Source organism: Dermacentor andersoni, chromosome 11, assembly GCF_023375885.2.
Source record: "Dermacentor andersoni chromosome 11, qqDerAnde1_hic_scaffold, whole genome shotgun sequence".
NCBI lineage: Eukaryota > Metazoa > Arthropoda > Arachnida > Ixodida > Ixodidae > Dermacentor > Dermacentor andersoni.
In genome coordinates, this window is record NC_092824.1 from 82947984 (window position 1) to 82973917 (window position 25934).

A 25934-nucleotide genomic window follows, 5' to 3' on the forward strand; every position below is an offset into this window, starting at 1 on the left:
CCAGCAGTGGCTCGAGCGTCGTCGCCTTCTTCCACAACTGGCTCCGTTGCTGCTCATCATTCTATAGCGTAGAATTTCACTTCTCATCTGTCGACGTAATGAAAAGGCCGCGTTAAAATTATTTTTTTAATTTACGGAGGCATGAGCCATTGCTTAAGAGGGTATGAGCTATTTATTGCCTTACGTGACGGACAAATTTCTCGTTGGGCAGGCATAGAGATGCTTGCGCATTTAATAACAGATGTTATATGATAATGTGTGTGCGTACCTATCGTCACGATGACCACCGATCAGGACAATAAATATGTTCGTACCTTTGTTCAAAATTCTGTGTCCACTCTGTGTCGTGTGCTAAACAGCTTCACTGGTCATCCACCTTCACAGAGCGGAATGGCTTGATTTTATTTCTACATTTCAATTAAACATAACCATTAACTTCCCCCTTACTTTCTGTGGCTTCATTGTCTGTATAAGCTAAGTCGTATGATTGTGACTATATATATATATATATATATATATATATATATATATATAGGACATGTCCCGCATAACTTTAGCCAAGCTGTTGGACGAAAAAAACATATTGAAAAGCACCATGCAAAGACACAATTTTAAGACCTACGTTGTTCGGTCGTTAAAGGTCTGACGACCGAACATCGCAGGGTTTATAATTGTATGTTGCAACGTGTTTTTTATCTATTTTTTCGTTGAACAGTTCGGCTAAAGTTACCTGCGACAACCTGTACTACATAGGGGAGAAGTGGGGTTGCGTACGAAAAGAAAGCAACTTGCGCGGCCTTCATCAGAGTATTCACACACACACACACACACACACACACACACACACACACACACACACACACACACACACACACACACACACACACACACACACACACACACACACACACACACACACACACACACACACACACACACACACACACACACACACACACACACACACACACACACACACACACACACACACACACATATATATATATATATACGAAATATTCAGGACAAAACGCTTACCTTCCAACAGCTTTTACTCCAAGAAACAGCTATATATATGCGTATATGTGTGTGTGTGCGTGTGCTCCCATAGAGACGTTTGCTCTTACGCGCTTAAAACTGCAAGAGACCGCTAGGTGGCGTATGGAGTCGCAGCGAATCAGCGAATCGAGACTATGCTGCAGTATTGTATTCGATCATAGTCACGCTTTGCAACGAAAAGCGCAAATGAATGGTAAAATTGAAAAAAGAAGGAATGCAAGCGCATCAAAGAGGATTACTCTAGCCTATATCGGAAAATGGGAAAAAAAATAATATTCCGGACAAAAGGCTCAACTTCCAACAGCTTTTACTCCTAGAAACAGATATACATTTACACTCTTCAGTGACGACGCATGACACGCATGCATGCGTCGTCTTCGATGATCACTTAAAACGTGCCACAGTAGAGGTGGTCACGCCGTCTTAACACAATCCCCCACCCCCCCTTCTGTTGTTTTGAGTGACCCAAAGTTGCAATTTCATCGAAGGTGATGTAAGCATGCTTGTCACATGTCGCACGTTACTGAAGTGTTTCAATTGCTGTTCCGATAGAACCCTATATTCCTATAGTTTAGGGTTCTATGTCGACCATCTTTTCTCCTTTCTCTGCGCTATATATACACGATTTCTCATACAGAAACGGCGCACCAGCAAGACCTAATTGTCATGACCATGTAAGCACCTTTGTGCACTGCAGCCTTGTGCGTTTGTATCATGCAGTGTCGCATTAATTTATGCCACCGCTCTGCAACGTTACGCGACGACACCGCCGCACTATGGTAATTCTGGGCGGAGAATGCCAAACGAGAGGCGGGCGGATTCTCCTTGCCGTTTTATTTTTCTCGTCGCACACGGCGAGCTCCGATAGGGCAGGCGCTGTGACGCGAGCCGTCCCCAGCTCCTCCCACGCTAGGCCTAACGGGGCGCGCTTCGCGCGACTGGTGGCGGCGTTGCTTATCGCGCGGAGATCAAGTCCGCCCGCCCCCCCGCGGCGTGTTACAACCTCGAGGTGGACGTCGATAGCGGGCGCGGGAGAGGCAGAAATTCATAACGGCCGAGAGAAGGAAAGACGAGGAAAGAGGTGCACACCCTTCCGTTATCTTGGTTATCTCTCGATGCAGTGCTCTGCCTCCTCCGCACATGTACGCTTACCCGATCGCTCCCCCCCATCACGACCGGAACGCTTCCAACGCGCGAGACTCCGCAACACAGTACAAAAACATTGAGAGGCTCCTATCCGAGTCGCATATCGACGAAAGTGCGCCGCGCAAGCTGCCGCCGCGGTCTCTCGGCCAAGTGGAGCGGATCACGGCGGCGGGTGTATACGGACGACGCAAGTATTTAGTCTGCGCGCGCGCGCGCGCGGAGGAGGCGAATCGTTCACCGCGAGCTTGCGTAGATGCAAATGGTGGTCCGGCGAGCGAACGATTAGCGAACCGTCACGCCTTGCTGCGAGAACGGGGCACACAGTCACACGTGCGTCGAACCCTCCCGGGACAACCGCTCAGCGTGATCGCCAGTGATCGTGCCGAGTCCACGACGAAAACCATTCTGCCAACTCCTCGAAGAGGAAAATCGCGGAGAGCTGGTCGGAGGAACTACACCTAACCCGCGTAGGACGAACTCTCTCCGGCGTGATTGACGGTGAACGGGCGCGCACCGTGCAAGTTTGCTCTTGGAGTGTTCGTTGACGAAGCCAGAGACAACGCAGACGCCCTGCAGGCCGTCCGCAGTTTAAAGCATAGCCGGAGTTGGCGAAGAACTGCCGGAACCTGACGGATCCCCAAATTCGCCCGGTGCAAGGGAACGCTTTCGTTGACCGGTAAGCGGAGTACGAATTGACGTTTTTACTTTCCAAACAGCCGGCGATTATGTACGGCCACAGGTAGCACGGCGCCTCTAAATGGCTTACGTATACTCCAGTCTACCTAAGTACAAACAGCGTCTAACTGGAGCTTCACACTTTTATTGTCGTCACAAGCTTGAGCAAACTTCAGAGGTTGGTAAACACAAATTAGCTCTTATATCTGTATTTTGCTGTCTTAACAATAACTTCGCTAAAACTGGCGTCTCGCGATGCAAAGGACATTGCAGACTCTTTTCTTCATGACGACCACTGAGAAACCAGCTCACTTTTGCATTATACTGTAAACTAATAGGAGTCATGTATCAGAACAGCGTCAGTTGAGAGCGAAGCCCTAAAGGCCCACATGTGCAAGTATACTCCCCATCCCTTACTTCCTCAAGCCAACATAGCTTCCTTACCCATCCCTCATGGAAAAAGGTAAGGGTCGAAGGCGGCGGCGATAGGTGATCATGCGGATTAGTCCCCGAGGAAACTGGCTATGTCGACTGGAGTAAGCAAGACAGGGAGCAGAATCGTTAGTGCGCAATTTATATATCTGGTGCTGAAGTCCTTCAGATCCTTCCAATGCGCGGAGGTTTACACGAAGGCCGTTATTATAAACCTCGATTTACTGATTTACTGGCTGCCGCGGTGCCCTCCAGAACTACCGAGGTCCACTGCCACTTTGGTTACGTTGACCCGAGTGTGCCCATCCGCGATTTCAAGGTTCCCTGCGAATTTGTTATAATTACTTCCTGTATTTGGAATTTTAGCACGAACACCTAAATGAACTCAACAGCGCATGCACAAGTTTCGATCAGCTACCTCAGTTCGCTTGCATGTGCGTGGATTCTTTGAACAATAAGTGCCCCGGCGCCCACCAAGGTCCGAACGGCCATGACAAAGCGTGGATGAGCTGAACTGGCACTGTTAAAAGAAAGTAATTGCTACGTGACGCACTGCGTAGGTTCCCGTCAGACTGTATAGTAAAAGTAATCTACCAGAGCCAACGTATCTCTACGCAACGCAAACTCCCGTGCTGTAGAGTCACGAAGAGCTGTGCGCGCGAACTTGACAAAAAATTATTTGCGCAAGCGCAATTTTCGTGCAAGCCAGACAACACTGGAACGACTAAGTGCAAAGCTCTACTTTAATCTCAGCGTGTCCTCGTGTGTTGGCCTTCGATGTTACAAATGCAAATCGATTGCCCTATGCGATATCCACTTGAAGGAATCGTGTTAGTGGCGCGGAGCATCGACTGGCACTATACTCTAGTCTGCACGTTGACGTTCCCAAAATACAACCAGAAATCCTTGCCTTCGCTAGCTCTATCCTCAAAGGGCAGTCCTGACGTTTGCTCAGCCGGTGCATTCGACTTTAAAGCGACGCTCCAGGAAGACCAGAGATTTAATGCATCGGAAACTGCATGTCCCTGCGACAGTCGCAGGTTATCATCGGTGCTACTCACTAACAGGGGATGCGAGTCACACAGTCTCGAGTTTCACCCATGCTGGGTTAGTCGAAAAATTAAACGCAATACAGGGCTGCAACGGTTTCGGTCATACTATGCGTACTCTATACTACGCCTGACTAGTTGCCTCGTGATTAATGTAACGATGAGCGGCAGCGCAACAGTTGTAAGTGTATTATCAATGCAGAAAATGTACTGCACAAGAATACAGAAACAATACTACGGAAACTACAATTAACAAATTTTCTCTGCAAGCCTTGAAATTTATTGCATTCTGACCCCTAGCCTGTTGTGCTGCCTCCAGGGATTAAAATACTTTTCTTCCTAAACGTTATTGCCTGGGATAGAAACAAAACCTGGAATGCTACAATTCCTTCTGTCCAGTAGGTGCACTGAGCCTCCAAAGAATGGCGCGCCTTGCATGACCTTTTTGCCATTGACGTACTTTGACTTTTTTTGCAGCGCAATTACCACGTGCATGGTGCACGGACATTGTGCATGGCGGTTTAAAAACTTATAGTAAAAGAAGCACACAAAAAGTTATCAGCTCCCTCGTCGACGCGATCGACATTGGACGCTATATGGTTTCAACTACGTGACCGCACCGGGAGACCATAAAAATTTAGCGGATTTGATTGATTGATTGATTGATTGATTGATTGATTGATTGATTGATTGATTGATTGATTGGATTGATTGATCGATCGACATTACGTGGAAAAACTGTAAGCTGACCTATACAGGTATGATAGGGTGAATAAACACTAGAGTACCTTCGTTCCTGTAAGGGAATACATCTACTTAGGGCAGGTAGTGACCACGGATCCGGATCATGAGACTGAAATAATCAGAAGAATAAGAATGGGCTGGGGTGCGTTTGGCAGGCATTCTCAAATCATGAACGGCAGTTGGCCACTATCCCTCAAGAGAAAAGTGTATAACAGCTGTGTCTTACCAGTACTCACGTATGGGGCAGAAACCTGGAGGCTTACGAAAAGGGTTCTGCTTAAATTGAGGACGACGCAACGAGCTACGGAAAGAAGAATGATGGGTGTAACGTTAAGGGATAAGAAAAGAGCAGATTGGGTGAGGGAACAAACGCGGGTTAATGACATCTTAGTTGAAATCAAGAAAAAGAAATGGGCATGGGCAGGACATGTAATGAGGAGGGAAAACCGATGGTCATTAAGGGTTACGGACTGGATTCCAAGGGAAGGGGAGCGTAGCAGGGGGCGGCAGAAAGTTAGGCGGGCGGATGACATTAAGAAGTTTGCAGGGACAACATGGCCACAATTTGTACATTACCGGGGTAGTTGGAGAAGTATGGGAGAGGCCTTTGCCCTGCACTGGGCGTAACCAGGCTGATGATGATGATGACCTTCGTTCCAAGTACAAGAACGTTTAATCATTCTTCCCCATCAGATTAAGATCTCTGAAGCAAGGAATCGTACCCGCGGCTTTGTCAGCAAAATACCGTAGCCTTTATTTGATATCTCATACACTCTGCTCTAGACCAATTACTAGACCTTCCCGTTATAAGTTTTGTCTCTTCCCCCCTTTCACCATCATCGCTCATCTTGTTCCCTGTTCCCTTTCTCCCAGCACAGGGTAGCAAGTTAAAGGAATCTGCCTCTGGGCGACCTCTCTCCCGGTCTTTAAATATTTTTTTCTCTCTCTACCAGAAGCAACTATCCCAACTTTTCACCGTACCAGTGATCAGTATATTGCTTTGAGAATTAAGATGTAACAAAGCGGCGGCGACTACTACTGTTCATTATACGCAACTCGGCTTGCGAGACAACTGGCACAACGTGAAAGGACTGGGGGTTCTGTGCCATTCGGACAAATAGAATACTATACTAACGATGCTTTTATGCATGCGTTTATTTTCTTGAGGCTCGCGAAAACTGATGGCCCCTCGTTGGCTATGGCACCAACGATTACTCCAAGTTTCTGACTCGTTTGGTTTTTCTGATTCAGTGAGACAGAAAACTGTGTAAAAAATTCAGAAGAAATAAAACAGCTTTTAAAGCGAAGCTACGTTTTCTATAACCCCCTAGGGATTTGGCGCGTCGACAACTGTCTCTCCGCGTAAAAGCTGCCGCTAAATTTTAAAAAAATTCACCGACGATCACGATACTATACGAAATTTAAGCGCAACTCTATACGTGTTTTCACTTCGCGATATATTGACTGGCGCGGACAATCTGCCTCGTGCGGCACGTCGCAAACGGAGCGAAGTGTGGCACGACTGCCTCGCTAGTCTGGAGATCGCGAGAGGCAACGCGCGGGTGACGCGTGCGCGCGATCTACTCCGCCAGCAAGTGAGCCACGCGCGCCGTACCTTGAAAACGATTTGCAGATGGCTCATACCTTTGTGCGTGCCGCCTTCTCGCCGCTCAGTCTGCGTTGAAGCGACAGACAGCACGAAGGTGACTTCGCTCGCTACTGCTGCCGCGCTCGCTCACGCCAGCGTTTCGACAGCGGGGGTGCGCGGTCATCGAGTGTGGTGCGTCCATGTCTGCTTGTGCGCGCTGGCACCACGCTGGTTAATTCGGTTAGAAAGCGAATGTTTCCAAGTTTATACAACCGATAATGCTATCCTTGCTTCGTATAGCTGCGTACTAAGTTGCTATCGCAATCGATGCTTCGCGGGCGGAACTGCGACTTTTTTTTTTTGGTGTAATCTGTTTCGCGTGAGATATAGCGAGATTTCTCAGTGGCGGTCCTGGAGGTTACATAACGCGTTAATGAAGCTGGAAGCATTCCACCACACTTATATTGCACACCTTATACATGAACGCGCACAACTAGGACACGTCGTGTAGTTTCGTCTGAAGTCCATGCTTCATCCAAAAAAGCTTTAGTGCGATATGCCGAAGGCGTAGACGCAAACAGCAGCGTTCGTGGCTAAATCTTGACGTTTAGTTCGATCACAATCGATCACAGAAAGGAGTAAAGAATGTCGTCGTGAAGGGTTATGTCGCTGCCGATACCCACATGCAAGCGAATACGTGAACAAGTAGTAAAACTCGCTATAGCTGAGCAATTAAAGCGCCCCGCGATGTCCCCGCCGGCCCTGGTGTTTTTGTCCATGTATCCGAGAATACATGTCAAGCTGAAATTACTGACGTTGACAGATCGAGTGCCGGTGCACAAGTTTTCTTCATTACGCTCCCTTCTGCTGGTTTAGCTTAGATTTAGCCAGCAGGCGTGCCATCTATTCCTAATAATGCGCAAGTTGCCAAAAAGCACGACATTGCAACGATGCGCACGTTCCCACGTGATTTTTGTATATATACGAATGAGCCCTCGAACGTAGTTAGTACGACGACGATAAAAACCACTCCACGAACTTTTTCCGAGGACACGATTGAGTACTAGTATTTCCAGTCAAATCCATATTTTTTTTTTCATCAAGTCAGTCGTCCAGGCCGTCGGAGGAAAGCTTGGCCTTCCACGTTCCAGTGGTGGCATTGATGTGCCTTGAGTTGGGAAGCTCTTGTGCTTCTATGGGGCGCACGTACTTGTTTAAAGTCGTCTTGTGGAGCTTGTGAGGTGGGGTCAGTGGATGTGCCACACAGTGGGCAATCTTGAACCATGTGCTGCAGGGCGCCTCGTCGCCCAGGCCAGAAGGTTCCTGGAATAAAGAATCCTCCCACCTAGCATTACCTGGGTCCTGACTCGGATTACCGTTTCAGAAAATAAAAGTTTATCTTTCTCTTTCTCATCGAGTCCGTCAGTGCACGTGCCTGCTCTTCTTGCCGGCAGATCTAATCAGGACTGATAAGTCAAGATGCAGGTCGTATAGGTGCGATGGCCTGCATCCTTGCCTTCTCCAGGACAACCACGAATTAGATTCATGGTCAACTCATGTCATTTGTCGTTCTTGATGTTGAATGATGCACATGAACTTTGGAATATAGTGCTGCCAGCGCTTCGCGTGCTTGATCTCTCTTAACCGCCAAACTGACCTCGACTGGACAATTTAGTAAGCTCGCAAAGTGTGTTTATGTTGCGCATGAGATGGCACAAACGTCATTTCTTGCTCCATTTGCATATCATTTTGAGGAACATATGCTGGGCATACACGAACAATTATACCAAGGCAATACCTCTTCAGTATTAATCAAAGATCATCTCTCTCTTCATTTGTCTGAGTGAGAACTGTATGCTAGAAGAGTTTATTGTTGGGCCATATCGTTTGAGGGAACGCGCGCAAAAAATAAACAAAAGGAGGATAAGGGCGCACATACGGTGGCTCATGTTACTGCATGTGGGTGTGACGCCCATTTTCTGAGACTACCATTCTGGGCAGGAGCAGCAACGCCTCTTCTATAGACTTGCACTGGAGGCCTTCTTTATCAAGAACAGAGATCGGTGTAGAAGTGAGCCTTCTATCTCATGACTTGATACTGAAGTTGACTTCTTGCGCAACCGCCTTTGATGTACATGTGACCGGTCTTACTGCTCAGTCTGCACATGCGTGACAAGAGAATATATATGCACAATTATTTACTTCCATTAAACAGTTGTGAGTGGCGCTTGTCCTTGTCCACCTTTCTTGTGTACGTGGTTCTTATTGTGCCAACTTACTTGTTCAGTTATACAGAACTGTATGGTTCGAACCTTAGTTGGGGAAACGGAACAGGGTTAAGCGTAGGTCACTATAGTGGAGGACCTCGCTCCATGTGGTCTGTTGGTGTCTCATTGGCAGTGAGCTGCGGCCAAATCCAACGGCTGGATCTTGAACCTGTGCTAGCATTTTAACTACAGTTTTCGACTCCATGTTAGCCGTACCCTGTTCGCTTCGTTTACAAGAATGCAGATTGTCTCATAGGCAAGTGTCTCACTAAGCGACGTCGTTCGCTTTCTTCTGCGCAGGACACACGCACCATGATGACTCGGAAGACAGTCGCCGCGGCGCTACTCTCCACCGCTCTGTTTCTGGCGCTAGCCAGCACTCGCGCGGGTTGCCGCGCCATGCCAGCCCAGCAGTCAGCTGCATCGACGGTGGACACGGGCAACTCGGTGGCCGCCGCAAGCAACTGCACCAAGGACTCGCGTGCCAAGGCCATCTGCGACGAGTGCATCTATGTGACCGGCGCCAGGGAGTCGTACGAGCCGTGCTGCGCCAACCTCAACCGGCTGCAGGAGTATTGCGAGCACTTTTTGCGCTACTCGCCAGACTCCAGTGTAAACGAGACCGCCACCAGAGAGCGCCGCCAGCATTGAACACACCAGGTCACCTCGATAGCAAGGGACTAAATGCTGCGCGGAATGGCCATCGCCGCAGATGCGTTCCACCCGAGTGCAGCAATTGAAGTAGTTGCCGACTTTCGATACAACTCCAAGAAAACTTTTCTAGCTGTGCACTGAGAAAACCCTCGTGCGTTCTCACTATTCCGCATGTTTTCTGCACTGTTCAGGTGCAAAAAGCAGAATGTGCTTGGAATGTGTATCATTTCTGTACAATACGTAAAGCATGGGAAAGAATCCTGAGAACTAATATGGAACCTTTTCTGTAGCGTACAGTCAAATTCCTTGTGGCTGCCTGGCTGCTCTTGGCTGCAGATCGCACTTTTTTGAGCTCTCGCCTCCGTCAGAATATTCGTAGAGTAAGATATCCGTACTGCTTTAGCGACTACAGTCACTCCGAGACAAGCAGGGTGGAACGTACCGATATGGGAGTACAAGAACTGTGGAAAATGAAGTCAAATGTGGGAAGTGCGGTAACTCCCGTAGAAAAGGTGTTCATAGAACTCCTTTCGCAATTAAGGTGGTAACATGCAAAATCACGTGGCCTGCGTTCTGTCGATGAACGCACTGATAAAAAATTACAAGGAATACAAGAAATGTGGGAAATGAAGTCAAATATATATTTAAGAAGCGCAATTACTCCCATAAAAAAAGAGGTGTTTCTAGAACTTCTCTCGTAATTATCGTAGAAACAAGGAAAAGCGCGCGGCCTGGGCTCTGTCATTGACATCGATGAGAATGCAGTTGCACCGGACAATTTGCAAAGTTAAGCCTGTGGTACGCAATTTTCAGCACTGCACCGCCCAACTTGTCTTACAGAGATCACGCAGGATCTATACAAGAATGAGTGGGGTGCCAAAGCTCCCCAGTTAGCTAACGGCGCGGTAAAGCTACTAGATCTGTAATGTAGACCACTGGTAATCCACAACTGCTAAATATCCGGCACAACGGAGATAGGTGAAGCCCATGAAATTCGCAGCATTTGTTCATGGGGACTTGCACTGGTGTCGCCCTACAGTTAAGTTCACAAAGATCTTCAGTGCTAACTCCGCAGTGAAAATACTCCGTGCGAGACACGTAGCATGTATATAGGAATGTAAATAGTATAGTGTTTATACGCGGGACCTGTTTCATTTTGTGTTGTTGTATTTAACTACTGTCATAAAGCACCTTACGAGAAAAGAACTTCTACGCATCAGCAATGTTTGCTGCTGACTGTCTGCATCTGTATAAAAGCCCATGAAAAGTCGCTTTCAACTTGCACATTTAAAAGACAAGCCCCATCACCATGATTTGTCCGCTCACTGATGTACATAATGCACAAAAGTGTTCAAATTGTCCATGTTTTGCAACTTTTTAAACGTGTTGTTGTTATGAATAAAGATGATGCATACCCTGTAGTGAAAGCTAAAGCCTTTGTGTCTCTTGTTCAGCTCTGTCATTGAGATTAACATTTTTTTCTTCAAATAATAAAGCGAAAATAAAACCCTTTTCAAGCTTAATAAGCTATTTTGTAACACTTTCCCAGGCCTATATAGTATGAAGCTCCAAACTCGCACAAGAAACAATGTAGTTTCCCCACTTTCTGGGTGAACAGAAAAATACTCGTACAAGATGAGAAGCGAAAAACTAATAAGGGGAGATTAAACTCTAGACGCTGTATAAGTTTTGTCCACCTAACTTTATTATAAACAAAAATGGCTCTCTTGAGGCATATCTCCTTTTAAGTGACTCGAAATTGAGTTCTCTTACACCGCAACGTAATCACTGCTATCATCGATAAAAAGTGAAGTCCAATGCCACTTGCGTCGCGGTTAAGTGAAAAAGAACTGCGGAAATAATGAGCTTGTTCTCCTGAAGAAGTTCCAGGATTGTCATCATAAAGTTACTTTTGCATGTCTTGAATCGCTCGCACATCTATCTGAATGCAACTTGACCTAACCATGCACCATGAACAAGCCCCGGTGCCTCCACCTGCTGTCTTCGGTACTCGCAAAGTACCCCTGTAAGAACAAGGTCACCTACAAAGGCCTGTTAAATCAATGAGAGATCAAACCACCAGCCCAGCTACTGCGAAATATCAAGCTGAAATCAGCTGCACTATCTTGTCTGAACAAAAACATCACGCAATAGGAAGCCCGTTTCATAGCAACCCCACAGCTTGTATAGTGAGAATATCAGGCCAGCTAAGCTTCAAAAGCCTCGAGAATGTGAACCTGTCACAACTGAACGTCTGTTCATGAATACAGAACTTGGCAAGTTGGGATAAATTAGTGCTGTAAAGTGCAGAAAAGATGCAGACAAGAAAAGACTGGGAAACATACAATCATCTTTCAACTTAAGATTTATTAAAAACATGCGACAGACAAACCAGGTGCAAAAATTGCTGGCAGCAAATAGAACAATTCTAATCCTTTAAATGTATTGCTCAAGGAGGCAAACATTACTTGCACGAGAAATCGAAATTTGATTGAATAACAACACTTTGCTCATTTTAAAACTAATTGTTTACGACTCATATTACATTTTAGAACTTGTGGCCGGTGAAATATGACAATGCATAGCTACTAGGAACAAATTCTGAGGATGATACCAGTTTTGAGATATGCTCCATCAAACTTGCAGTAAAAATTCAGTGTTGTTCCACTTAAGTTTTTAACAAAACACCGTTTTATGCATTGAAGCACCACAACAGCTGGGATGACACTGTATTTCATCGCAAACTTCAGGAATAAATACAGTCAAATGCCTTTATAACTAAGTGCTTGGGACCCCCACAATCCTTTGTTATACATCGCTTTGTTGCAAAGATCATACATCATACCGCCCACCATAGAGCAGACTAAGACCATTCAACAAGAGAAAAACTATACGAGAGACACTTAGTGAACCATGATGTAAATTGTCTGTGCCCACTTCGTCTGAGCGATTTCCACCCTAGCCGTCAAAATTCTTGGTTCGTTTACTTATTACTGCTGCAGCTTTTGTTGACATTCACCCTAAATGACTTAAAAGGGCTCATTGGTCTTGGTTATTACATCATCACGTCGTCAACTGTGATGTATTCGTTAGCCATCTCACCTGCTGCTGTGATAAGCAGTGCACTAATTGAATGATTCCTGGAGCTGTGCAGCAGGGATGTTCTCTCGCTGACATATGTGCGCTCGTCAAGTGCTTTGCTAGTGCTGTCATAACAGAGAGTGCAGCTCATTGGCACATGTGGAAGGCAGTGGCTTCATCGTACCGGCAAATCCGTTGTCTACAACAGATTACTACAATGAATTTGCCTGCACAACAAAGGAATTTAGGTGCTCCCAATGGCTGGTTTGTTGCATTGCAACGAACACACTGCCACTGCCCTTCGCACACACCAATGAGTTGCCCTCTGCACTCCCTAGAAGCATTTTCATCAGCTATTTCCTGTGTAACAAAGACTTTCCATTGGACATGCGCTTGCAGCAACTGTCATTGTGCACAATCGAGAGTAATCAACAGGCCAGCAATGCACCTACGACCGTGAATGCCATGCGCACATGCCATGTGCGATCTGGGAATAAGCTTTCAGCAGGTTCGATTGAGTATAAACTTAAAACCTCAAAGAAAACAAAAACCTGTGCCAACTCACAAAACTCGCTGTGGTTCTTAATCCCTGAGAAAACAGCTTCACAATGTGACCTCAAGATTTGTTTCAGTTTGCAATGAAACATGGCTGAGATGTATAAAAACTGTTTATTTACACAAGAGCTCATGAACAATGACAACACTATGTGCTTTCAACTGCTGGGCTCCGGCAAAGGTGCCAAGCAGTATGTGCCCCTTTGCAGCTCACGGTTTTATAGACAAGTACAGTTTTCCTTTGATGGTCTGCTTTTCAGGGTTCAGTCTTTTCAGAATCTGAGCAATGGTGTTCACAAGCTTTTCACTGCTCATGCCAGTCTTTTTTGACTTGAACTTCTGGAGGAGCTCTGTTGTGGTCATGGGCTTCCGAAGTAGGTAGCGCCTCACAGACTCCTCGGTGATGCCTTCCGTGCTTGATGACCAGCTTGGTGTAAAGGTACAAATGCAATTATGACCAGAAGTCTTCAAACCACATGGAGTATAAATGTTAGATCGTACGCAAGGGCACACTAACACCGCATTCCTCAAAGATATAAATGTCAATTTATACAAGACACTTTGTCATAGCTTTTCTCTACAGAGCAGAAAAGTGTGCACTGATAAATGATGTTACTGTCTTCTAACATTTCTCCTGCTTCACATGCTCCCTCCCATACTTATCAGGCAACACTGCAGAAGCTGCAAAAGTAGTGCAGCAATAGAAGTATCACTCTACATTTCGCAGTGCAGTCGCTCTTAATCTGCCATGCGTTCTAGGAATAATGCTTCAAATGCATAGAACTTCAACATATAACAAATTAGTGGACCCCTATGTGATCCCACCTTTATACAATACCCAACGTGTAACCGTCCGGGCAATAAAGAACCTGTGAATTTAGTGGATATGATGAAGTAAATCAGAAACGCTTCTTACCGATATCGTTGTGTAAAGAACATATAAGCTTATAACGAAAGTATTATTGTGACACTATAATGAAGTTTAGTTGCATTACAACTATAACTTATCAATGCAGGGTTGCATCAGGCTATGTATTATTTGTGCATCTTTGTGCTTCTAGTATGCAAAATACCATGCTTCAGTCGCTGCTCCCATAAACATCTCACTCTGCTCATTTGGTGGTAAACAGCTTCAAATCTGTGATACTCTCTGTTAAAAAAGTAAAAACGAAAGAAAACCTTCACATTTTGCAACGGAAAAGTACGAAACTTAACATTACAACAAACTACATGACACATACCTATGTCTTGCTTTCCCATGCGGCACTATTTTTGGTGATGCACATGCTGCTAATTAGCAGCCTATGCATTATAAAGATACTAATGCTATAGTGCACTATATTTTTTAGAGGTGCCCCATCTCTGCTGCTGCAACACCAGCTTAAAAAGAAAAAAGAATTTCAAGGTCTGCAAAATAACATTTAAAAAGACTACAAGAAAGGAGTAAATTAATATGAGGTCAGGTATGTACACTGCATACAATATATCAGAGAATGCTTGCTCAAAAAAGCCAAAATGTGTGAACTGCATTAGTCAGCAGAAAAATCTGAGAAAGGCACATTCTAGGTGCACTTATCTGGCCGAGCACTACTGACACTTCCTTTTGTTGCCAGCAATACGCGACTAATTGAAATGGAGACACAATGAGTATACCAGAGGTTTGACCCCAACAAAAATCAATGACTGCTGATTTTTCTTGGCTACCATTGGACATAACAGGCAAAAACAAATTGATTACACCAACGTGTACACCATGTCTGATGGGGATCAAGTACAGTTAAACCTCGGTATAACAAACTTCAATATAACAGATTATTTAACTTTTCGTAACTTCTTGTCCATAGAACATTATGTATTTAAACCTCTTTATAACGAAGTGTGTTTGTATGTGATTTCAATACAATAAAATTTCACTGCCACTACAAAGGAATGCCGATACAATAAACAAATTTCTGCGGATGCAGATGGTCAAATTATTGAACTACAAGCGGCTGCTTGCAAACGCACCTATCAAACTGCACGCGCGACAAGAGGGACTGCCGAAGTGGAGCCGCATCATGCTCCATATAAAGTCCAAGTGCATGCTGTTTGCTTTAGGTGCAAGTGAAAGTGCGAGGGTGAGACAAGAAAGATGGTGGCTCCACAAGTGGCGCCTTCCCACATGAGCAAAGGAAAAGGGGAGGGGAGTGAGTTCACGGTAACACGATCAAGCACGCACGAGGGGGCAGAGTGGAGGGTAAGTTGGTGCGCGTTGCGGCCGTGGCTGCGCATGGCTGCAAGCGTGGCTGAGGGCATACGCAGCCGCGCACCCTGGCTTAGAGGCAATTTGCCGCGTGTGCAAAGAGCGTGCCAGGAGGGTGTGGCATCATGTTAGCTGCCTTCCCACACATTTAGTATTAGAGGTTGCGTAATCTCGAGTTTCGTTGACCCATTGGTGCAAAGAGGCAGACGAAGCATTCGCTCCCCACTGCTGGCGCTTTTCTTGATAGCGTCGTCCCAGTGCGGGCGACGCTATCAGCCATGGGGGTGGAGCGCACGAGAAAGCATGGCACCCTTCGCTTAATTCGCACCGCCAATGTGAAGATATCGCCAACGTGGTATGAAACCATATCATTCATAGCCGACTCCCAGATTCATCACAATGAATCGTTTTCTCATTCAAGTTTTCATTTTTCAAATGCCCGATAATTCCAAGGCCCCTTTCCGTGTATGAGAAAACGATTGGCGACTGTACTTATTTGCATAGATGGTCGACTTTCAATACAACGAAATTTTGATATAACGAAGCAAACTGCTGATTTTACTGGCTTCATTATATCGAGGTTTAATTGTACTTTCTTTTCAGCTTGCGCAATAAAAGTCAATGTACATGTTGTCGCAACAAAATCTCAACTAAAGGATTACAAATTGGGCAAGTTCGAAAATGTTCATGATGATCAGCCTGTAAAAAAATGAGGCCAGCGCTTGCTCCATGTTTTCCTATTCTTGGTCTCATCTTTTAATGTGCTGATCAGGGATAAAAACCTCAATGTAGGCTATGTTTAGTACGCCAATACTGCCATTTAGAGAATTTATTCTGTATCACTATTAGCATTTTGCAGTATCAACAGGCACGCAAACTTATCAAATTGGCTTTTGGGACCAATTCCATGTCTTCTTATCTCCCAACCAAAAGGACCATATTTGTTCGATTATACAGCGAGGGTGCTGTTGGGGGACCCAAGAAAAAAATTAGGTATGCACGCTAATATAAGGCAATATAGAGCAGCTGACAGATTATTCGAACTCGGCAGGGGATAGCCCAAAATATTGAATAAGTATCACAGCCAAAGCACAAAATGGTGACCATTAAAAGGAGGGAGGGGGGGGGGGGGGCTTCAACACACAGAACGCCGGTTATATGCAAATTTTGCCCTTAGGTGTGGCTTCATGGCTCTGCAAATTTCACGTTATAATGTGGCTTCACAGCATCGCGGTGCACACTGACATAATGCCTCCCATAAGGCGAAATTCGTGCTGCCCTGCAGCCACACCTAAAGGCAAAATTTGCATATAAGGTGGGGGTGACTTCGAGGCTAAGGATTGTGAGCAAAAACCTCGTCTTATGCAGTAAAACCTCGTTAAACCGTACCCACTTAAACAATAGTTCGTTTTAAAAGTAGTAAAGTCAAATCCCCGACTCAGCGGCCATTGAACATAATGTGTTTTGTATCCGCATAGACCGTACCAGCTTATTGCGTACGCATCGGTTAAAACGTAGCGTTTCAACTTTTCGTCGCGCAAACACAGCGGTGTGTGCCGTCTCCATCGGGCGGCCCGGCAGAACAAGCCTCAGAGATCGGAACAACGGCCTCCAAGCGCCCTGTGCATTTGCGCGTGAAGCCACATCAACATCAACATCATTTCGACGCCGTGCCAGAGAGCCTTATGTCGTCGTGCAAGCGAGGACTCGCGTCGTTCCGAAGCTCGGATAAAAAATACGCCAGGTGCTCAGCATAGCAGAAAAATGAGACATTGTCCGTGCTATCAATCATGACACGAAGAAGTCGGCGCTGGCACGCAACAGGGATCTGCTGTTGAGTACAGTGTGTAGCATTTGGAAAGTGAAGAAGTTGCTTGGCAGCGCTGCTGCGACCGTGAAGACATGTCGGCTACGAGGTTCGACTTTTCGCCATCATTGCCTGTGTTGTTGCCGAAGTGTCGACTAGCGACAGTGATGAGGATGACACGGAAAGCGACAGCACGGGCGATTCAGGCCCGACAGTGGCATAAGCTGCGCGTTACGTCAGCCTCATGAATGCAATCGTCGCAACGAGAACAGGGGCGCGATAACGTAACTCTATTCCAAATGAAAAGTATTCCAAACTCCGGCACCTGGCAATGAAAAAGGCGCCCCCGGGACTTCTGCAGCACTACTGCGCACGTGCATGGAGAATACTTAACGCCAACGAGGAATCGGCCATGCGAGTGTTTGCCGAGAAGAGGGGGCTGGCTGAAAAGCTGGCACGTAGCTTCAGTAAGCTTGAGGCCGCTGTCGTCGTCGTGCTAGGCCGCCGCGGCATCAAACGAGAATAACACTCTTGTCGCGCAAAGTGAATAAATACTGCATGTTTTTTTCCCTTTCATTGCACTCTCTCTGAGTTCCGTTTTCGACAGGTAAGTGGGCGATCTCATGCTATTTCGGTTGAACAGTACTACCGTTTAGTACGTACATTTTCCAAGCTCCGGCCAACTGCGGTTTAACGAGGTTTCACTATTTATTTATTTATTTTCACAATACTGCGGACATCTGTCCAAGCAGGAGGGGGCTACGTGAGCAAATACAAAAAAAAGCATACATACATATATATACAAGGGATACAGTCAACAAGATTCATCAAGTGGGTGGTTGTAACCAGTGGAAATTTCCAGGTAGAGCATTCCAATCAATGATTGTTTTCGAAAAAAATTAGTTTTTGAAAAGGTTTGTTCGTGCAAAGATTGGTTTTAAATACTGGCTGTGCTTGTGGCGGGAAATTTGAGATGTGTCCTTAATAATACTATAGTCACGTGGTTGTACTATTCCTAGTTTCCCGTAATAAAGCTGGCGAAAGAAATTTAATCTGGCAGTTTTTCTTCAATCAATTAGTGGTTCCAAGTTTGCGGCTTCCGGCATAGTCGTTGGGGAATCACGTCGTTTGAAGCGCTTATAAATGAAGCGCGCGGCTGACCTTTGAATTCTTTGTAGTATTTCAATACCTACGGCTGTGTGAGGATCCCAAACGATACTCGAATATTCGAAGAGAGGCTTAATGTATGTTTTATAGGCTCAAATAAATATTCAAATAAATATGGTAATCAGTTTCAAAGCTAAGCGGAGAATAACTACACCTGAATTCTAAAACATAACACACATATCAGAAGCACCCTGCAAGTAACCAAGAGGCTGTAACACGCAACACGCTATGAAGGCGGACGCAATCATGGGGCGAGCGAAACGCCACGTGTCGGGGCAGCGGCGTACATTGCGAGGAGCGGGTCTTCTGTGTTTGCTGCAAGATGGCTCTGCGTGTGCGCAGAGCGCAGAAGAAATGTAGCGGAAATCTACTTCGCTACTCATGTAACTACGACTTCTGTAATTTACGTGCTCATAATTACCGATATACACTGCAGTATAACTTTCTATGGCACATTACTAAGGCAACACCGCATTCACTAGAGGCGCTTTTGTCCCTCTTTGAACTATCGAACTCGTGGCTGAGTGGTAGCGTCTCCGTCTCACACTCCGGAGACCCTGGTTCGATTCCCATCCAGCCCATCTAGCAAATTGTTTATTTATGAAGTGCCTTCCCGGATTTATTGCTCACGGCCAACGCGCGGACGCCGACTTTTCTGCGACACGAGCTCCTTAACGGTATCGCGTTAAAATTTGCTATGGGACCTGGTGAGGGGCCCTTTAACACCAGCAGGGACTGCATGCCATAGAGCGAATTCTAGTTTTCATACATTTAATCTGCTTTTGACGTGCTGCCAGGATTATCTTCTTTTTTTTTTCCTCAGCTATCAAGTGCCTGCGTTCTTGCACAAGATGTGCTTGTAATATCAAGCTATTATCTCGTCACCAGTGGCGAAGCTTCTTGCCCGACAAGCCTGCCATTATCAAACATACAAGGTGCACACGGCACATTTTAGAAATATCACAATGACTGCTAGTTAGTCCAACACACACAATGACATCATGCAAATAGTGGACCATCTCTGCAGGACTGCTGAGCATTTGGCAAATGCAATTTATCTAAAAAAAAATTCTTTGCTCCTTGACTTTGCAGCCATTGCCTTGATAGTGTGTCACCGCCACTTGACAACAACAGGCGAAACTACAAGATGAACTTGAAAATATGACGCCAATTGTGAGACACTAGATGTCAGTTGGGATGGACTGAAGCCCCCGTGTGCTTTGTGGACCCTGGCCACTTAGTAGGCCTGGAACGCTATTACATAAAGCAGTCCAATAGCTCAAAATTGGGAGAAAGAGAAGAGACTTACCTGCTAGGCATGGAAGGTGTGGAAGGAAGGTTTGATTCACTACGCGGACGTTTTGGTGCCGACCCATCTGTTTTTCCAGCAGATGGAGATTCTTCCATGATTTTGCGCTTGAGAGCTTTGCTGCTGCCTGGAAAGACAAACTTTACGGTCACTGTGTGTTCAGCTGATATGGTGGATTCACAAGAAACGCAGCCCGCTGTTGAAAGGTTAGTCCACGTAGTGCTTTATTTCCACAAAATAAGATTTTATTTCTTGCGACGTGTTAAAAAAAAAAAGGTGGTGCATGAGGTGAAGGTATATATTTATATGGGAGGTGAGTGCTCAGACTGGGGTAGCTAGGAGGACTAGGTGGTTTGTTAAGGGCAGATTAGCTAGACTAGTTAGTGAAGGACAGATTTATGAATTTCTAAGTGAACTAGTGCAAATTATTCCACTATACCTAACTCTAGTGGCATCTGAAGTACTAGTTAATGTTGGTTTTATGACTGAACTTACTGTTTCCTGCAATCAGATGCAAATGGTGTGTCTGAAAACTGACCATGGCTGAACTGGATCATGTAGAATCCTATGTCGTTACTTATAGCACTAGTTGTGCAGTTGCATTCCAAACAGCTTGAACTTAGTGCAGATTGTTTTGAGCTCCAAGTTTCTAGCCTACTAATTAGCGAGTCATAATGCATGCTAGAGTTTTGTTATACATTATTTTTTTTATTAACAAACAATTTAAAGTAATAAGTACTACATCATATATAAAGCAGTTAAACTTATGCAAATGATAAGTATGCTATAGAGCACAAATATGTATTTTTATTACTGCCAGTCAAGAAGTAAGCAAAGGCAGGGGTGCAACAGCTGAAATAGGATTAGGAGCAATATCTGGAGCAGGAAAGCATTTTGTAGCACCAAATTCCAAATGTGGAGCAATTCAACAGAGAAGAAATTATGCAGAACCCATCAATGATAATTGTAAATGTAAGCAAATAGCCCAAACGAATGAGCAAGCCCACTTCGCAACTCAGTTGCCGAGAGCACACTCCTTTTCTCTCAGCATGTTCTCTTACCTTCTCTCACTTAAGTTCAGCCACTGTCGTACTACTGATCTACCACGGAAACGGCTGGAAGAGCCAAGGAAGTACGGTCGCTTCAAAAGCTACATTGCAACCAGAAAGCAGCGTTGTAAAATAACTTTCTGGGCGCCCAACACTAAGCGTGCCTGCACTAAATACTCTATTCGCACCTTTTCGTTGCTGCATCTCCTTGACTGGATAGGGTTGGCAACATCTGGCACATGAATTGATGATGGAGAAACTGTAGACTGCCAACATGGCTCTTATCTTCTACTAAATCTAGTGTGACTAAGAACGTTTGCAGCTAAGTCAAGGCATTTTGGTGCACTGTGGCACAACTTCAACAAAGTTGAAGCTTTTCGCGCAGCTTGGCACAGAAATACGCAACTGCATCAAAATGGCGCAATTGGCGCAGCTGTTGCACCCCTGCAAAGGTAACCATGCCTTTCTCAAGACTGGGTTTCGAGTTCCACAGCATGTGCAATTGCTAAATTGTGCAACTTACATTGCTTTACCTAACAAAGGGTGAAAAACAATTGTGCAATTAAATTGTCAAGATACTTATCACTGTCCCATGGTTCTTGGACCACACTCCCATGCCCTATAAATAAGTTGAGAATAGAGATAACAGTTGCTGAGTTGTTAGGCATGCATGCAAATAATGAAATGGTGATTTAAAAACAAAGTTGATAATGATGATAACAAATGAGAGACGGCAGGCAGGCCATAATGGAAGCTCTAAGATAAGTGAGGAAACATTACCTGCAGCCTGCAAAAAGGGGTTGTGTATCATTAGCCGGTCCCCCCCTCCCCCTTCAAACAAAAAAATACATTTAAAAGATCACCAACGTCAGAAGCTCAAGGAAATCCACCTTTATTTTTCTGCGTGCTTCTAAATACTACTAGACATTCACATGTCAATGCGTGTGGTGCAACATGAACGCTCAGACGGCAAGTCAAATGTCTGCTGACAATAGACTTTCTAACCAGGCCCACCATTAGCTTTCACCGAACTAAACACCAAGAGCCCACTTTCACAAAACATTTATTTTTTCCAAACATTTCCAAACATTTTCACAAAACATTTCCCCAAGCGGCCACTATGGCAACTGCATTGCCAATCACTATTACTAGCGGTAGGAGACAGAGCGTCAGTTAATAATACAATAAATGTTGGAGGTATGGGCCCACAGCTGTGTATAGTCCACTAATAGCATTAAGCTTGCATTAAAATATATATTTAAGGAAACGAGACGTGTTCTTTAACAGTGTCAGTACTAATGTCACAACTGGTGATTTTACTCACACTTTCGGATCTTTTTGTCCACTTTCATTTTCCCTTTTCCTCATTATTTTCAACCTTTTTATTTCTACCACGGCTAATTACCTCTAAGGTTTCCTTGGATTCATTGCCTGTTGGCTTTATATGGTCATGATTGACAAAAATCGGAACCTCCATTTCCCTTCTTCTCATTCAAGGAATATGTGCATAGGTTAGAGTACTATCAGCAAATGGAATAGTGATCCCAGCACGTATGAGAGACCCCACACTCAGGTTTGACTGCCCCACAATTCCAGATAAATAGACTCTGCAATCTATGCAAGGACACTGATAAATTTGCCATGTGCACGGAAGAAGAAAGGCAAGAAGGGTGCATTCACATTCACAAACCAAATGAAGTGCCAAAAATTAGGCCATTCACTTTTCCAGTTCTTATGCTAGTAAGTACTATTATACAATGGGTACTGGCCTGCATTAGCTCAGGCACAAAAATTAAGAATCAATTACAAAGTGTACTCTTGTAGGAAAACTTTTAAACACTGTCTCCTAACAGCTCAACTAACTAGGGCAGTTTCAGTCTGCTTTTGCATACCTGTGTTTACACAGTAGTAGATGAAGACACTAAAGCATTAATCAGTTATTTTTGCATTGCGAGTATAAAAATCATGTTATTTATCAGTGCTGAAAGAGAAAAACAAACATGAGTAAATTTAGCTTGCTTTAGAGTTCACCAACCGGTACGTTTTTTGAACAAGCTTGAGATTTGACCAGCTTCACAACAAGCACACTAAGCTCGCTAAATATCCCTGTGAACGAAGCTAACAAAACTGTATCAGTTTCACGATGCATTCACTCAATGCCCCAGAGCTGGCTAGCTTTCAAGAAGGCAAAAGGCGATACAGAAAATGAATATGTCATAACTTGTGTTCCAGAACTTTTTTTTTTTTTTTCCATTACGGATGGATGAGTGGGTGGAGGTGGGGGAGGGTGTGCAAGATTTGGGGGACGTTGGCTTATATTCAGAGTTGACTTGCACATGGCAACATACAGCAATTTATAGTTGAACGTCGCCTTAACCACATTACTTTAACAAAGAGAACAGGGGGATTGGATGTGGCAGGGAAGAGTGGGGACAAAAGGGAACTCCACTTAGGTTACTACATATTGGGAGTAATAGTACTAAAACTTTAGGAGGGGAAGGGGAGAACAGTGAGTGGAAAGTACTTTTCTCCACTTGGCTTGCTCATCCGATAACAATTACAGTCGCCTACCGATAATTCAGACTTCGCGGCGATCGCAAAACAGTCCGAACTATTGAATGTCTGAAAAAATGAATTCGGCAAGAAAACACTTATTTAGCTACTTGTTACAGCACCTGAGCCTCAAAAAAAAGCTGTTCAATCTGTTGTTGAACGGAATTCCGCTTGCGTAGAACCAAATCTGCTTGAATTCGGGCAAGCGTCATGTCCTCACTGAAGCACGACGAAAGCACCTTGATGGCTTGCACAAGGTCCCCATTCGATGGCCCCACAGCACACGGTATGCTCTCCTCAGAGTCAGAGTCGTCTTCCAAGGACGTGAGTAGTCGATTAACAATTTCCTCATCATTAAGTTTGGCACAGGACACTGTGGCACTGTCCACATCAGTGAAGTTTCCAAAGTTCACTGTGGGCAGAATCTGCGCGCTGCTGCGTCGCAGATTTTCAATCACCCACCTCTGCTCACATCCGGCATAGTAGCTGGCAGTTCAGGTGCAGGGTCCTGCACTTCAGCGTCCAACTCAACGCCAGCAGCAAATCCTGTGTGGCGGAAACAGTCGTGGATTGTGCCTGCCAGGCATTTGCAAGAATGTGAACAGCTGATAACAAATCTACACTGTAACTTTTGCCACTGTCGACGCACAGCACCATGCGATGTAGCAGGCGTGATCAGTACAACACTTCCAGATTCTTGATGATGCCCTGATCCATGGGCTGGAGGATGCTCATGGTGTTTGGTGGCAAAAATTCGATTTCGATTGCCTTCAAATTAATGATTAGGCCATGGGGACCGCAGTTGTCAACAAAAAGCAGTACCTTGCGCTTTTATGCCTCAAACCTTTTATCCAGCCTGCACATGTAGCCTTCTAACAACTGTTGTGCACTCCAGGCTTTAGTGTTCACTTCGTACCACACGGGCACACTTCTAATGCCTTTAAAGCATCTTGGGTTTCTGGACTTTCCTATAACCAAAAGCAGTAGCTTTTCAGTTCCGGACATGTTCACACCTCAAAGTATGGTAACCCTTTCCTTGCTATGCTTCCTATCATGGCAAGGATACCCGAAAACAGCAAGAGTCTTCTGTGGCAGAAGCTTAACAGTCTGGTCTCGTCACAGTTGAAGACGTCGTCTGGCAAGTAGCGGCTGCGCAAGGTCTGCAGCTTGTCAGTGCAGTAATTCGTAACTAACGTGTTCTCCACAGCACCACTTTCACCGTAGACATTCTTGAAGACGAGTTCATATAGCTTCTTAAAAGTTGCGGAGCCAGCCGTCACTAAACATGAAGCTTACGATTGCCACCCGTGGCGCGAGGGTCTCAGCCTTTTGCTTCAGCAGGTCACCATATATGGGAATGCGCTGCACAACCATGGTGCCTAGCCAGATATTCAGAGCCTCTTCAAGTTGGGAGTACGAGCCTTGACGGAGGTCTTTCTTCTGGGCTGAAGCACATTTCTCAGTCGCTCCAAAAATCTTAGCTTTGTTCTTAGCCCGAGATAGCCTACTTCGAAATGTCAAATTCCCCGGTTACCTTAACCTGTGACCGGCCGTTCTGTACGAGCTGTACAACAGCCGCTTTCCACGTCATTGTCACTGTCTTGTACTTGCAGCGCTTCGTACTAAGCACTAGCTGCAAAGGTGGAGTAGGTGCCATGTTCCGCTTCTTATAGATACACACGATGTTACCTACTGTCGAAGTTGCATAAGGAAAGCATGAAAAACGGTGATGGAACCGGAAAATGATGGCGATGGCAATGCAATTACCTACTAGCCTCACATATTCTAGCCTGTTTGAAGATCTCTGAGGCTCTAACCTCACTCAACAGTTCGGTGGCCGTACTGGCGTTAGCTGGCAACAGCCCCCAATAACAAAAAGTGTGGCACAGACGGAGTCCCAAAAATCAAATGGCGAGTCCTAGATGGCGTGAAATTTCGGTCATTGTTATGCATAGCGTCTATGGGGAGAATGGCAATGCCGCAAGAAAGCATGAATTACTAAGCATGTCCAAATTTTCGGTCGGCGACAGTATACTGAACCTTACAAATATAGGGTAGTGCTCAAAAGCAAGAACAACCAGCCATTTCACATTAAACATTTGTAGTGAAATGGTGAAATCACTCCAAGTGGCAGCTGGACACTTGCCTATGGCAAAGTGTCAAATGTCCCAAGCTGCACCCACCTCAATACTATCACAGGTATGTTTTGGAATATCACCACATTGTAGTTATGGTAAAAAAGCCAACCAATGCCAAAAGTATGAGCTAAGAATCCAATGGTTTATTGGGTAGACTGATGCGCAGAAAGATGAGCAACACTCAAATTACAATGATAATGGCAAGCATAGCTGTTGGCCATTCAATATAAATCTCCCAGGTCGAGTCATCCACTATTTATAATGTCTTATCACATTCTAATGTCTAATGTCTAAATTCTAGAATGTCCAATGCACATTCTAGAATGTACGACACTATTCATTCACGAGGCGAACATGTGCATGTCTCCTTTGCTATAGGATTGGTGAAAATGTTCAGGAAATTTCTGATACTCTAGGCA

The 25934-nt window shown here is 45.1% G+C and overlaps 1 protein-coding gene and 1 long non-coding RNA gene across 7 annotated transcripts in view; one reads left to right on the plus strand and one right to left on the minus strand.

Moving 5' to 3' along the window:
• Positions 1-2119: 2119 nt before the first annotated feature.
• On the plus strand, positions 2120-11035 carry LOC126517956 (uncharacterized). The gene is made up of 2 exons (XR_007596314.3): positions 2120-2881; positions 9261-11035. It is a non-coding gene; the product is annotated as an uncharacterized lncRNA (long non-coding RNA).
• A 2310-nt stretch (positions 11036-13345) lies between these two features.
• Positions 13346-25934, minus strand: part of LOC126517944 (general transcription factor IIF subunit 1-like) — a 38017-nt gene continuing 25428 nt past the window's right edge. For 3 of the 6 annotated variants that reach the window (XM_050167770.3, XM_050167767.3, XM_055064211.2), the window contains exons 11-13: positions 21408-21443; positions 19776-19902; positions 13346-13677 (exon numbers count right to left, since the gene is read on the minus strand). In XM_050167770.3, the coding sequence (XP_050023727.2) occupies positions 13461-13677; positions 19776-19902; positions 21408-21443 (380 nt within the window). In that variant the 3' untranslated portion in view covers positions 13346-13460. Of the gene's footprint in view, positions 13678-14323; positions 14401-14436; positions 14631-19775; positions 19903-21407; positions 21444-25934 lie in introns of those variants that run through there. The other 3 variants (XM_055064214.2, XM_055064213.2, XM_050167771.3) reach the window with 3 other exon arrangements.